The sequence below is a fragment of the Nicotiana tabacum genome, chromosome 19 (genome assembly GCF_000715075.1).
Source record: "Nicotiana tabacum cultivar K326 chromosome 19, ASM71507v2, whole genome shotgun sequence".
NCBI classification, from domain to species: domain Eukaryota; kingdom Viridiplantae; phylum Streptophyta; class Magnoliopsida; order Solanales; family Solanaceae; genus Nicotiana; species Nicotiana tabacum.
This window is the reverse complement of record NC_134098.1, coordinates 126,685,025-126,699,766: the sequence shown is the minus strand read 5'-3', so window position 1 is coordinate 126,699,766 and position 14,742 is coordinate 126,685,025. Positions and strand designations below refer to the sequence as shown.

Sequence of the window (14,742 nt, the reverse complement as noted above, 5' to 3'; positions counted from 1 at the left end):
TCTGAAGTAATCCCCCCGGTCGTTGATGCTCATATTTCACCTGCTGACAATTTAGGCACCGAGCTACATATTCCACTATGTCTTTCTTCATCCGCCTCCACCAATAGTGTTGTCTCAAGTCTTGCTACATCTTCGCAGCACCCGAATGTATGGAGTACCGCAAACTGTGAGCCTCTTGGAGAATCAATTCACGAAAACCATTTATATTTGGCACACATAGCCTGCCCTACATCTGTAATACATCTTCATCTCTAATAGTGACTTCCTTGGTATCGCCATGCTGAACTGTGTCCTTAAGGATAAGTAGATGGGGGTCATCATACTGACGTTCCCTGATACGATCATAAAGAGAAGACTGAGAAACCACTCAAGCCAAAACTCGACTCGGATCGAAAATATCCAATCTGACAAACTGGTTGGCCAAGGCCTGAACATCCAAGGCCAAAGGCCTCTCTACTTCCGGTAAATATGCTATGCTGCCCAAACTCTCCGCCTTACGACTCAAGGCATTGGCCACTACATTGGCCTTCCCAAGATGATAGAGAATGGTGATAGCATAATCCTTAAGCAACTCCAACCATCTCCGCTGCCGCAAATTAAGATCCTTCTGTTTAAACAAATTTTGTAAACTTCGGTGATCGGTGTAGACCTCGTAATGGACACCGTACAAATAATGCCGCCAAATCTTTAAGGCATGAACAATAGCTGCTAACTCAAGGTTGTGTACAAGATAATTCTTCTCATGCACTTTTAACTCTCTGGATGCGTAGGCAATCACCCTACCGTCTTGCATCAACACTGCGCCGAGGTCAATACGCGGCGCATCACAATACACAATATAAGATCCTGAACCTGTAGGTAATACCAACATTGGGGTTGTAGTCAAAGTTGTCTTAAACTTTTGGAACCTCTCCTTACATTCCTTGGCCCATATGAACGGAGCACCCTTCTAGGTCAATCTGGTCTTAATAGTTGTTCATAATCAATTACAAAAACGTCAATTAACTTTATGTTAACAAAAATCTCGTTTTAAACCTTCACAATACTGATAACGAGATACGAGACATGAAGACCTCATAATTATTTACCCGAATTAACGAGTCACCTTTAACGTCACCTAGGAGGGAACCTACCTCGTAGGTTAAAACTCAATAATTACAACACAAAATTGGCAAGTATGCACCGAGAATTTCATATAGAATTTTCAAATAAGCCTAACAGGCATGACTCCCTATTAGTACTATAGTACAAGATAAAATTCACAAGGGAGAACTTAAACACAAGAATTTTCCTCACAAGGATCTCGTCCTTATATAACTTCCACCGCAGCTCGTAGCCCGATTTAAACATATCAGTTTATATTAAAATGCGAGGATCTCGTCCTCGGTTCTGAATCACAAGTAATATGCACATTGTGCCAATTGAAAATTTTCATTTTCTCCTTTTAAATAATTTCGGTTACACCAAATCACAACACATAATGAACCCCATACCGGTAAGGCATATAATTCACAATTTGTAATTAATTATCCGTAAATTACATAAAAACTTACCGAAATGAGTAACAGAAAACCACATTTAGCCTCACAGGTCTTATTAGTGACCAACATGGAATGATAGGCGTAGTTATCTCCATGGAATCTCCCAACAAGAGTAAACACATAAGTAGATTGTAGAATTATGAAACTCACTCATAAGTGGAGCACAATAGGAGGACTCGTCTCGATACTCAGAACCGAATCAAGTTAAGGAATTTATTCCTTTATATTGTATCAAGGTCGTACATGTAACGACACCAAATGATTTAGCGACCTCCGCCATACCATAAAACAAATATATCAACGGTTGGGTCTCCACCTCTAGGACACCTTCTACCCGTCTGTCCTCCACCCCTAACTGGTCGTGTGGGTAGTGTAGTAACTGCAATGGGGCACATAGCCTGAGTGCTTTGATGAAATAAGTCTCTCCCAAGTTTTTGACAATTTTTCTCATGATGTGCCTAGTATCACCGTATTCATAACAACCCCTTTGCAGGTTTGGATGCTCATATTGAGTCTGTGCAAGATAACTGGAATAACCATTGTAGGAACTCATGTCGTTGGTGCATTAAAAGAACTTACTGGAGCACCCCGAGTAATCTGATGTGCGGACTGGGCTGGCCGACTGCCTGAGCCCCCTCCATAATGATTTATACTTGCAGTGTAGAATCCACTTAATCCCCCAGAACCTCGAGACGTCTTGGTCTCCTTAGTTTCCTTTTTTTTTTTTGTTTTTTTTCCTCACCCCGAACACATTCTAATATCTTGGTAATTTGTACAACTAGCAGCAATGAAGTATCAGCTTGTAGCTTCCGAGTCATACAAAATTTTACGATCATAATTGAGTCCTTTAATGAGTCTGTAAACTCGCCCTCTGGCTGTAGGAAGCAAAGTAGGAGTATGACGGGATAACTTATTGAACTTGATGGCATTTACTGACACCGTCAATGGTGACCTGGCGCAACCGTTCAAACCCTATGCGCCATGTATTACGGAGAGTCTGGGAAACAAACTCTTTAAAAAGCATTTCTGAGAACTGAGCCAAGTGGGCGGTGTTGCATTGGTTGGTCTGCCCTCTTCATAGGCTTGCCACGAACACCGGTGGAGAATTATCTCTCCCAAGGAAAATTTCTTCTTTTGTTATGTTGACTCAACACTGTTGAGCTGACCCATTTCTTAACATACTCTTTGATCACAAAGATCACAAAAGTAGAGCTCCATACAAACAAATCTTGGCACGAACCACATAGTCCAGAATCTCGTCAACAACTATACTTCCTCCAAAGCACCCCCAAATCCGCAACAATGAATTCCACGCTGAGTAGACCTTCTACAAATTTAGAGTTGTTTCTATAACTCCTTTGATATTGAAGTATAGGATTATTAAGGAGGCGTACATACCGCAAGTCCCAACCTTATCCTCTACGAAATCTCAGGCCTTAAACATGTGTAAATTTTAGGGAACCTTTCAGTACCACATATATACATTTCAGGCCCAAAACCGATATAATACATGACCCCACAATCCACCTATTGATAGTGGACGGTGTGAAGTCATAGGTCACAACGTCCGATGATCCACAATAATAACCTTCACAGCTCGTATAAATCAACCAGACGCCAATGTCCGTTGCACCCCGCACATGATTCACTAGGTGATCTCTCAATACGCCCACATCTTCAGTCGCAACCACACGTTAAGGCAATGTTTGAGCATTTCTGGCTCCCTCGTAGTCCATCTGCGGCATCACGAACCGTCGACGCACAACTGATATTGAGTGCGCAATGTCATACACGAGTGGATACAAAGGAATATAAGATATATGTTTCAAGCTAAATCAATGTCGCACGATAAGGAATCAAAGAAATGAATATTTCCTAACAGTTCCATAGCCTCTCGAAGATAAGTGCAGATGTCTCCGTACCGATCCACAAGACTCTACTAAACCTGCTTGTGACTCATAATACCTATGAACCTAGTGCTCTGATACCAACTTGTCACAACCCCAAATTCCCTCCGTAGGATGTCGTGATGGCACCTAGTCTCTAAGACTAGGTAAGCCTATCAATGCGAAATAATAATAAATATCTGAAATAAATAAACTACAATTCAAATAATTTCAACTCCTAAAACCCGGTAGAAATAAGTCACAAGCTTCTAAGAATTTATTCTCAATGTCTCTATATGTCAAGGTCTAAATAAAATATAAGGAAGCAACATAAAATAATAGAAGGGGACTCCGGAGTCTGCGGACGCTGGCAGATATACCTCGAAGTCTCTGTGCGTAGGTAACTCACTGACGTCTAGGCTGGTAAAATGTACCTGGATCTGCACAAAAAGATGTGCAGAAGCGTAGTATGAGTACACCACAGCGGTACCCAGTAAGTGCCAAGCCTAACCTCGGTAGAGTAGTGACGAGGTCAGGTGAGGCCCTACTGGAATATAATAATGGCATGGTAAAATATTTATCAATGTAGTAAAATAAAATGACATTGGAAATGAATCAAATAGTATGTCACATTTAATGACATCAAATAATTACAAATAATATCTCGTGGAATCAAAACAGAATTTCCTTCAACTTTATGAAAATCACAACAATTAATCGAAAGCAACTATGGCCATAAATCAATATCAACAAGGGCACTCACGAGGTACCGCCTCGTAGTCCCAAATCATAAATAAATTTACAATATCTCATTTTTTTATATCACCGTGGGAGCCTTCACAATTTATTTTAAAAAAAATATTTTTCCCGAAATAGCATCCCGCGTTTTAGCCACCCTTATCATACCGCATGACTTCTAGTAGTTCCCCTACTAGCCACGCGTATCAAGCCACCCTTATCTCACCGCATGCGTTTCAACACCCAGACCTTATACCACCGCATGCGTATCAATATCACAATATATCACAATTTGCACCTCAAGTGCCCAATATTTCAATTTTTCCAAAAATAAATCGACAACAATATTTTTCAATAATAAAGAGCTCACGGCTCATGCCAAAATAATCCAACAATAATATTTTTCCACAATAAAGAGCTCACTGCTCCATCACAATGAGTACAAAAATATTCAGGAGTAAATAATTCAGGAAAATAATATTTCAAAATCTTTAATACGTTGCTTCAATATCAAGTTTAAAAATGTCAAATACTTCATATTAATAATATTTAATCTAAAGAAAATCAACCTTCAAATAATGCACAGATTTAAAGAAACCAAGTTTCAACTAAACAGGTCAAACAATTAGTAGGAAAAGGTCAAACAAATTTGAAGTATATATATCATATCATTGATGAAGAATATAACAAGATAAAATAATTTAATAAATGCGCAATAGCGATCTACACAATTTAAAAATATAATCTTTCACATTTAGCCCGTGTACACACTCGTCACCTCATGTACACGACTTTCAACACATTTTAATAATCACATTCATATTAATTCTAGGGGAAATTTCCCCCACACAAAGTTAGACAAGTCACTTACCTCGACTTGCTCCAATTTAACTAAGTATTATGCTTTTTCCTCGAATTTCTGGCTCCGATCGACTTGTATCTAGTCATAATTAATTCGATACAGTCAACAAAAATTATAGTAACCAATTTCATAAGAAAATATTACGTTTTCATTAAAATCCGAAATTAGCTCAAAATTTGCCTGTGGGGCCCACATCTCGGAATCCGGCGAAACTTATAAAATCCGATAACCCATTCAATTACGAGTCCACCCATACCAATTTTACTAAAATCCGATAACAACTCGACCTCCAAATCTTAAATTTTCGTTTCTATGAGATTTTCTAAAATTTTCCAAATTTCAATCTCAAAACACTAATTAAATGGTGAAAACAATGATATATTCATGTATATTGACCAAATCCGAGTTAGAATCACTTACCCCAATATTTTTTCTTGAAAATATATCAAATATCGCTTCTGCTCAAGCTCCAAGTTGTTAAAAATGGCGAAATGGATGAAGCCTCCCTGTTTTTATAACTTACAGATCTGTCCAGGGTGACCTCGATCATGGGGTCCGATCATGGAGTCCGATCATGGGGAGTCCGATCATAGGGAGTCCGATCATGGAGTCCGATCATGGGCTGCCTCGATTTGTAAGGGACCTCGATTTGTTAGGGACCTCGATTTTGTAAGGGACCTCGATTGTTATGGATCTCGATTTGTAAGGACCTCGATTTGTTATGGACCTCGATTTGTAAGGGACCTCGATTTGTTATGGACCTCAATTTGTAAGGGACCTCGATTTGTAAGGGACCTCGATTTTGTCAGGGACCTCGATTTGTAAGGGACCTCGATTTGTCATGGACCTCGATTTGTAAGGGACCTTGATTTGTAAGGGACCTCAATTTCTTAGGGACCTCGATTTGTAAGGGACCTCGATTTCTTAGGGACCTCGATTTGTGAGGGACCTCGATTTGTCATGGACCTCGATTTGTTATAGACCTCGATTTGTAAGAGATCTCGATTTGTTATGGACCTCGATTTGTTATGGACCTCGATTTGTCATGTACCTCGATTTGTTAGGGACCTCGATTTTGTCAGGGACCTCGATTTTGTCAGGGACCTCGATTTTGACAGGGACCTCGATTTTGACAGGGACCTCGATTTTGATAGGGACCTTGATTTTGAGCAGCCCGATTTTTGACATAACGGAGCTGTAAAAATTTTTAGAATTGAATTCCGAGCCCGATATTAAAAAGTCAACTCCCCGGTCAAACTTCCAAACTTTAAATTCCTATTTTAGCCATTTCAAATCTAATTTTACTACGGACTTTCAAATAAAATTCCGATCACGCTCCTAAGTCCAAAATCACCATACGGAGCTGTTGGAATCATCAAAATTCTATTCCGGGGTCATTTGTACATAATTCGACATCCGTTCACTATTTAAACTTAAACTTTAAATTTTTCATCAAAATTCTATATCTCGGGCTAGGGACCTCGGAATTTGATTCCGGGCATACGCCTAAGTCCCAAATAACGATACGGACCTACCGAAACTGTTAAAATACTTATCCGAGTCCGTTTGCTCAAAATATTGACCAAAGTCAATTCAGTTGAGTTTTAAAGCTCTAATTCACATTTTAATCCATTTTTCACCTGAAAACTTTTCGAAAAATTTTATGGACTGTGCACGCAAGTCGAAGAAGGATAAATAGTAATTTTTGAGGTCTTAGAACACAGAATTAATTATTAAATTTAAAGATGACATTTTGGGTCATCACAGATCTGGATCTAAATTTGTTATAATCACCGTGTATGTTGATGATTTAAATATCATTGGAACTCCTAGGGAGCTTCCTAAAGCAGTAGACTATTTAAAGAAAGAATTTGAAATGAAAGATCTTGGAAAGACAAAATTTTGTCTTGGTCTACAAATTGAGTATATGAAAGATGGAATTTTTGTCCATCAATCAACATACACTAAAATGATTTTAAAGCGATTATATATGGATAAAGCACATCCATTCCGACTTCATGAAAATAATGAAGAGCTTCTTGGTCCCGAAGTACCATATCTTAGTGCAATTGGTGCACTAATGTATCTTTCTAACATTACAAGGTATGTCATAACTTTTTCAGTTAATGTCTTAACAAGATATAGCTCTGCTCCTACAAGGAGACATTGGAATGGAATCAAACACATATTGCGGTATCTAAAAGGGACTACCGATATGGGATTATTTTATGGCAATGATTGCAGTCCTGATCTTGTTGGTTATGCCGATGCTGGGTATTTATATGACCCACATAAGGCTCGATCTCAAACAGGCTATGTGTTTACATATGGAGGCGCTGCCATATCTTGGCGATCGACTAAGCAATCAATCGTGGCTACTTCATCTAATCATGCTTAGATAATTGCTATTCATGAAGCAAGTCGAGAATGTGTATGGTTGAGGTATATAATACACCTTATTCGAGACAAATGTGGTTTGAAGTATGACAAACTACCCACAATTTTATATGAAGACAATGCAACATGCATAGCCCAGTTGAAGGGAGGATTCATAAAGGGGACATGACAAAACAAATTTCACCAAAGCTATTTTTCACACATGATCGTCAAAAGAATGGTGATATCAATGTGCAACAGATCCGTTCAAGTGATAATATGGCTGATCTGTTCACCAAATCTCTACCGACGTCAACCTTCAAGAAACTAGTGTACAAGATTGGGATGCGAAGGCTCAAGGATGTGAATTGATGCTCCCATCAGGGGGAGTTAATACGCATTGTACTATTTTTCCCTTACAAGGTTTTGCCCCACTGGGTTTTCCTTGCAAGGTTTTTAACGAGGCAATCAAAAGGCGTATTTCTAAACATGTGTACTCTTTTTCCTTCACTAGGATTTTTTCCCATAAGGTTTTTTCCTAATAAGATTTTAACGAGACACATTATCTATGGACATCCAAGTGATTTACTGTTATAAGAAAAATCAAATTATGGTGGATGTCTACTCTTCCTCCATGATCTTCTCAAATGCTTAATGACATATTCAATAACATATTTAATGACATATTTTTCTTCACTTTTCATGTCTATATAAAAGTCTTGTAATAGATAAGAAAATACACACAATTGAATAAGAAAATCTCTTCCTTCTCTCTATCTCAATTTCTTGTTCATGTTTTACTAAATTATTTTTATTTTATAACATTTATCAAATACTTGTATTTTTAGAGTCGCTACTTTTATTTTTTTTAGCTATATAATAATAATAAGTGAAGCTTTGTTGGACGACCAAGGGTAAAATCGTCATTTCACACGTGAAAGACAACTCTCCCATTTCTACGATAATTTACATGTATCTCCCTGTTAAACAACTATGAAGGCTAAAAGCAACAGATTTATGTGAAGATCTGGGTCTCAATCTCCAACCACCGCGAAATCTGAGCCCTTTAAATTTTTATGTGTGAAACTGCGTGCCTTTATTTCTTTTGCAAAATATCTGATACAAACTCTAGAATCTCGGTAGCTTTCTGAAGGACTACTCTCTTAATAGATCCATTCATCTTCTCAGCAATTTTAGGTAAACCCTCAATTTTTGATTTTATCTTCTTCTACTTCTTTTCAAATTTTGTCGATTTCATGCTGCAAATTATTGTTGTTATTATTCATTTTAACTTTCTCTTCTATGTGCTTGTTCATTCCATAATCTAAAGAGAAGAGAATCAGTGAAAGTATTATATCTTATGGTCAAAATAAAGTACCCTGGAATTAAGGTCTGCCCTTAACTTAAGTTATGCAGCTATCTTTTATTCTCACTCTAGGAGCACATGTTTTCCATTAGAAGACTAATTTAACGATAAAATTGAACACAGATTTTTCAATGAACGATCGCTTTATGCTTTACTCTTCGGTCTTTGAATTGAATTTGTGACCAAAGGAATGTTCTTTTTTTAGAATGCCTATTTAAACAAATGGATTCATAAGTGATGATACATGGCATTGCTGAATTTCTTTTTATCCATTTTGTTGGAATATGATGGTCACACATTTCTGAATGCCTGAACAGGTTCGCCAAAGTAAAAATTGCTAAAGGGGGGAAATGAACACTTTTTTCTCTGTAACATGTAATTTTCTCCCTTTGTTTCTATTTTCTTTAACAAAAATTGGTTACTACAACCAACATATCAACAACAACAACAACAACAACCCAGTATAATTCCACTAGTGGGTCTGGGGAGGGTAGTGTGTACGCAGACCTTACCCCTACCATGAGGTAGAGAGGCTGTTTCCAATAGACCCTCGGCATCCTTCCCTCCAAGAACTCCCCACCTTGTTCTTGGGTGACTCGAACTCACAACCTCTTGGTTGAAAGTAGAGGTTGCTTGCCATCAGAGCAACCGTCTAACTTAACTAGAACAAAAAAATTAGAAAAAATAATCTTTGCTCACTGCAGCCAAATGTAAAAGCTTTTAAGACCTTAGCTTTAACTTTTTCGTACTCTTATATAGTATTCTCCTATTGTTGTTTCTTTAGGTTTCAACCTCTGAAATTGTGGATACATACATCAGCAACCTATGTATATGACGCAAGTTATCCCTGTTATGTTCTATTTCTGATATGCTCTCAAACTCTCAAACATCATTGAGTATGAACACAAGTACTATATACATCATATGACACCACAATTGACAACTAATACTTTATCTATAAGCTACGGATTCACTTTCACCACAACATTCCAGTAAAATTACATTTTCCGATCTACGAAAGATAACAAAATTAATTTCTTTTAAGGTAAGATACCCAAAATGATCGTCATTTACTATTTTTAACCTTGTTGCTGAAAGATAACAGAACAAATAGGAAACAGTTCTTTGCGCCTATCGAGAAAATACCTTGCTTACTACTAGCCTTACTTTTGAGTGTAAACATGACGCAGAAAGGCTTTTTCTGAACTTCCACATTTGGTAAAGATAGTTAGAATCTTTAAATATAATGTTAATTATTGTGCTATGATCTTAATAGAAACTTCTGTCCTCTGTCTGAGAACTATACAGAAATGAATTTCAGAATTCAAAATCGAGATAGCTTTTTCCTTTTAATCTTACTTATGCATTATACTGGATTCAAGTCTTGGAATTGTTTTCTTCAAAAGATGAACTAATATCCTTTCTTTGTTTCACTTTCAAAACTGATCAAACGGATAGGCCTAGGAAGCTAAATAAACCAAAAAAATAATCAGGATAGGAAAAGTAGTACATTATGTGACAATTAGTGGTTTCTAAAAATGTGTTTGTTTAAGTTTCCTCAAGAAATTTTTGCAAAAAGTTTTTATTTTTTAAAGCTATTTGTTGAAGAAGTGGTTTAAGTGTGTTTTTCTAAGAAGTGACATTCTTTCACTCCCAAAACATTTGGAAATTCTCAGAGTTCTCCTCCACTTACAAAATACTCACAAATTATCCTGGTTTTCTTTTTCTGCTGATACACGAGCTAATTATATGTGGCGCTTAAGTATTGTGTCACATATTTTACGTTTATTTTTTTCAGCAGCAACCAACAGTTAATTTAACAAACAAGAAGAAGAAAGTTAGGCAAACAAAATTATATTATTCAGACGCCAAGAACAAACACAGGGTTTGAACAGAAGTAGGAAACTCAACTTGCTTATATAAAGAGGAACACAGAAACACAGTTCTGATCCTTTATTTAAAAATAAAAATAAAACGATCACCGAGATGAAAAAAGCACTCAATGGTTTAGATTTCAATGGAGTCCACCAGTAAAGCGATGATGTGAGGTTTTAGAACCTTTTCTGGATGAGTGTATCCATCTTGATTGTGCTTGTAAGTGACATCTATAATACGAGCGAGATTGAGAATACGAGTGAGAATTTCTGTAGAAACAGGAGTTGGTCGAAGAATTCCTTCATTCACATCCTTCCATGCTATCTCAGCCATTTCTTGGAATTTTTCCATTGCTACTTCTGTTGATACGCCATAATCCCTCATATAACACTCAATTCCTGTTGCAATTTGGCCCCTACCCTTCTCAACCTAAAATAGCAATTACAATTATATATATTTTTAACCGCAACAATCATATAAGATGCTTTAATTTAATGTAATGCGATCGATGTGTACCTCATATGTGGCAATGTCATCTACAACTCGACATAATGTTACATTGGCTTCCAAAATTTTAGGGTTGGTAGCCAACCACTCAAAATCTTCCCTGGCAGCTGATTTCATTCCCAAGTAGGATGTTGTAGTTAGCAAGTAATATGTGCTAGTAGCTAATGCATTGTTAAGATACTCAGAAACAGGTGGCATATATCCCTCAATGAACCACTTTGCTTCGACAAAATAATTTCTCACAATTTCCTTCATCTATTTAACACAAACAAAAATTAATCAATATAATATTCCAACAATAAATCTGATTATAAAGAAAAATAAGATAGATATAAAACGTTATATATAAATCAGTGAGTCATACTCTTTCTTTCGCATAGTGGACAACATAGGATCTGCCATCCGTTGACAATTCCTTTTCATAATCTTCATAAAGGTCTATAAGAGCCTTAAAACTGATTTTCATGTAGTCTGGGAGTCGATCAATTTGACTAATATCCCACCTAATACATAAAAAAATTTAACATATAGTAAGTTTCCCATTTAAGAAACCATCTAATAAATTCATAAATTGTGGAAACACGAGTTTATACCTCTGTATGGCATCAGTGTAGACCTCAAGTTCTTTTACAATGCCATAAGCATCGAATGTGTCATCTACTATCGAAATCATTGCTATAGTCTTAGCAAGCATGACACGAGCCTGAGAATATTGAGGTTCAGCATACACCCCCATCGTCCAAAAGTAGCATTCAACAGCTCTATCCCTAGCATATGGAAGTGTTGTCACAAAATCCAAATCTTTCCACCACCTACAAAATAACCTTAGAATATGAGAAATTATTATGAACAAATAATTTATATGTTTTTTTACGTAAAACATATCATTGTACCTTGATACTTGGCTGAGTTCTTGTTTATGCAAAATCTGAAGTAAGTTGTAATCTAATTTAGCAAATCGAAGTAGCACATCATTTTTCAGTTCCTCCTCTTCGTAGATAGAGATGAAGTAACGCGTCTCCACTCTTGGAATGCTTTTATGCAGAGATTGCTCAAGAGCATGCATCACTTGCTTACTCAGAGGTGACTTCAAATGTGGAGTTGCAGATTCAAGATGAGCAGTGGCAAAAGCAAGTGCCTCTTCCAAAATATCCTCTCCATGAATCCTTACATGTGAAGCTTCGTATAAGCTCAATAGACCCTTTGCATCATTACTAAGACTAAGAGACTCCTTGAATTTTCCGTTTGCGTCTTGGAATCTGCTGAAAATTTCTGGATCATGAATAAAAACAAAAGATTAGTTTTCATGCAGCAAAAGTTGAAAAATTGGTGTAAGAATATATAATGGACCTACTTGGGGAGATATTGTAACCATGTTGTCTCAACATTCGAAATTGAAGGGCACAAGTGTACAAATCATTGTACTCATGACCTTCAAAGTTTGGATCTTCTTTATAAATCTCATCCAACATGTCTTCTATTTGTTTCTCAAAATGATAAGCTAAGCCAAGGCGCTCAACAGTGTCTATCAGATTCAGCTTTTCAGCCAATGATCTTTCACAAGCTGCTCCCAACATACTCCTTGTTTCCTCCTTCAATGTTTCAATCTCTTGACCATATTTTTCTGCCACCTGTGAATGTATTTATTAAGTTCATGTAACGTCAACTTAAAAAGACTATGCATAATATATAAATACCTGATTGTCAACAGAGAATGAATGGAAACTGTCACCCCAAAGACTTGGAGAGAAATTGGCAACTGGACGAACAATCTTCTCATCGTTGTTAATGAGGGCAGCTTGGGCCATTTCTAGAAAACTGGATATAAGCTAGTGGAAATTAAAAGCAAGTTAAAGAGGTTTTTTTTTTTTTTCCTTTGTTTTGCTTTTATCTTTTATTTCTTGGTGCAGAGAACTGAACAAGCTAAGTGATGATCGAAATGGAAAAGAATGTATGGGTATTTATAGCTATGATGAGAGTCTTTCTCAGTAGTATGCAAACAACCTTAACTAATTATTTCTCTTTTGAAACTCTTGTTGCAACAGGTTGCCTTACTTGACTATAAAGCACTTGTAAACTTTTTTACTAGTCATGGGAGAGTAAATAATACAGTATTTTTTTTAAAAATTAAATCCATCCACCGGGGCTTTCACCTGCCGAGGTGGTGGTGGGGGGTTTGGCAAAGACCCCCGATCTTGTATATTGATATCACTCAAATAATATACCGAGGGACATAACAATCAAACAGGGTATATGCGGAAAATTTTGTAAGCGGTGTCAAAATTTATAGAAGAACTGGAATAATAATTTTAATTATCATACTTTTGAATGAAAAATAACCTTACTTGACTTAATTAATTATTTCTCTTTTGAAATTCTTGTTGCAGTTGTTGCCTTACTTGACTATAAAGCACTTGTAAACTTCTTTTTTACTAGTCATGGGAGAGTAAATAATATTTCTTTTAAAATTAAATCCATCCACCGGGGCTTTCACCTGCCGAGGTGGTGGTGGGGGGTTTGGCAAAGACCCGTATATTGATATCACTCAAATAATATACCGAGGGACATAACAATCAAACAGGGTATATGCGAAAAAATTTTTAAACGGTGTCAAAATTTATAGAAGAACTGGAATAATAATTTTAATTATCATACTTTTGGACGAAAAATAACCTTGCTTGACTTAATTAATTATTTCTTTTGAAATTCTTGTTGCAGCTGTTGCCTTACTTGACTATAAAGCACTTGTAAACTTCTTTTTTACTAGTCATGGGAGAGTAAATAATATTTGTTTATAAAAATTAAATCCATCCACCGGAGCTTTCACCTCCCGAGGTGGTAGGGTGTTTGGCAAAAACCTCCTATCTTGTCAGAAACAGTTCCAGGATTTAGAGGCTACGGGTACCAAAACTTTTGAACGTAGTCATATTATAATTTACATTATCTAATAGGTTATAAATTTAATCGATTTGGTCTATTTGGGTTTCGTTCGGGTTATTCGTCTTTGGAGTTAATATAAACAAATAGATCGAGCAAAAAGATTACGTAATAATTATGATAACTTGGGAAAAAAATATAAAAATTCAACTGGATTATGCATTTTGTATAAGAAAAATGACTCGTTATCACTTTATATTTAGATACTTAAGGCAAAAACTTATACTAAGCACTCTAAATATTAAGTAAGTTTATGGATATTTTTCAATTTATATTTTTCATAAAAATTAACTCACTCGATATTATATACAATTGTCCTACTTTAGAGCAATCTGACAAAAATATAAACTTTCATCATTGATTAAAACAAAAACTTATTCAAGAATTCTTTTTTTAGTTTCTGCAAATAAATTTTCAGAGTTGTGGTCCCGTAGAAAACAATTAATTTTTCTTTATCAAAGGATCCCCCTGTAATTGTCTTAAATGCACCAAACAAAAGCTTTTAAAAAAGTGAGCTTAGATTCGAACCCCAACCATTTGGGTGAAAGTGGCACTGTCTTGCCAGTGGTACCTTGAGCCTTTTTGTTACCGAGGGTGCCACTTAAAGTATTTGTATACATTTCTTCTATATATACATGAATGTATACATACTAT

At 36.4% G+C, this 14,742-nt stretch overlaps 1 protein-coding gene and 1 long non-coding RNA gene across 2 annotated transcripts; one reads left to right on the top strand and one right to left on the bottom strand.

Annotated features, from left to right (window-relative positions):
- Positions 1–8,460: 8,460 nt before the first annotated feature.
- Positions 8,461–12,629, top strand: LOC107829288 (uncharacterized). The gene is made up of 2 exons (XR_001657884.2): positions 8,461–8,600; positions 12,197–12,629. It is a non-coding gene; the product is annotated as an uncharacterized LOC107829288 (long non-coding RNA).
- LOC107829287 (viridiflorene synthase) lies at positions 10,608–13,088 on the bottom strand. Its single transcript, XM_016656764.2, has 7 exons — positions 12,849–13,088; positions 12,506–12,782; positions 12,045–12,423; positions 11,745–11,963; positions 11,516–11,654; positions 11,161–11,406; positions 10,608–11,073 (listed from the first exon to the last, which is right to left on the bottom strand). The coding sequence occupies exons 1-7, from the start codon at positions 12,957–12,959 to the stop codon at positions 10,777–10,779; spliced, it is 1,668 nt and encodes a 555-aa protein (XP_016512250.1). The 5' UTR covers positions 12,960–13,088; the 3' UTR covers positions 10,608–10,776.
- Positions 13,089–14,742: the final 1,654 nt, after the last annotated feature.

Coding starts and splice junctions, on each gene's coding strand:
- LOC107829287 (XM_016656764.2), bottom strand. CDS start 12,959: ATGGCCCAAGCTGCCCTCATTAACAACGATGAGAAGATTGTTCGTCCA. Junction 12,424..12,505: donor TGGTTACAATATCTCCCCAA/GTAGGTCCATTA, acceptor TTCATGATCCAG/AAATTTTCAGCAGATTCCAA. Junction 11,655..11,744: donor TACACTGATGCCATACAGAG/GTATAAACTCGT, acceptor TTTATGTATTAG/GTGGGATATTAGTCAAATTG.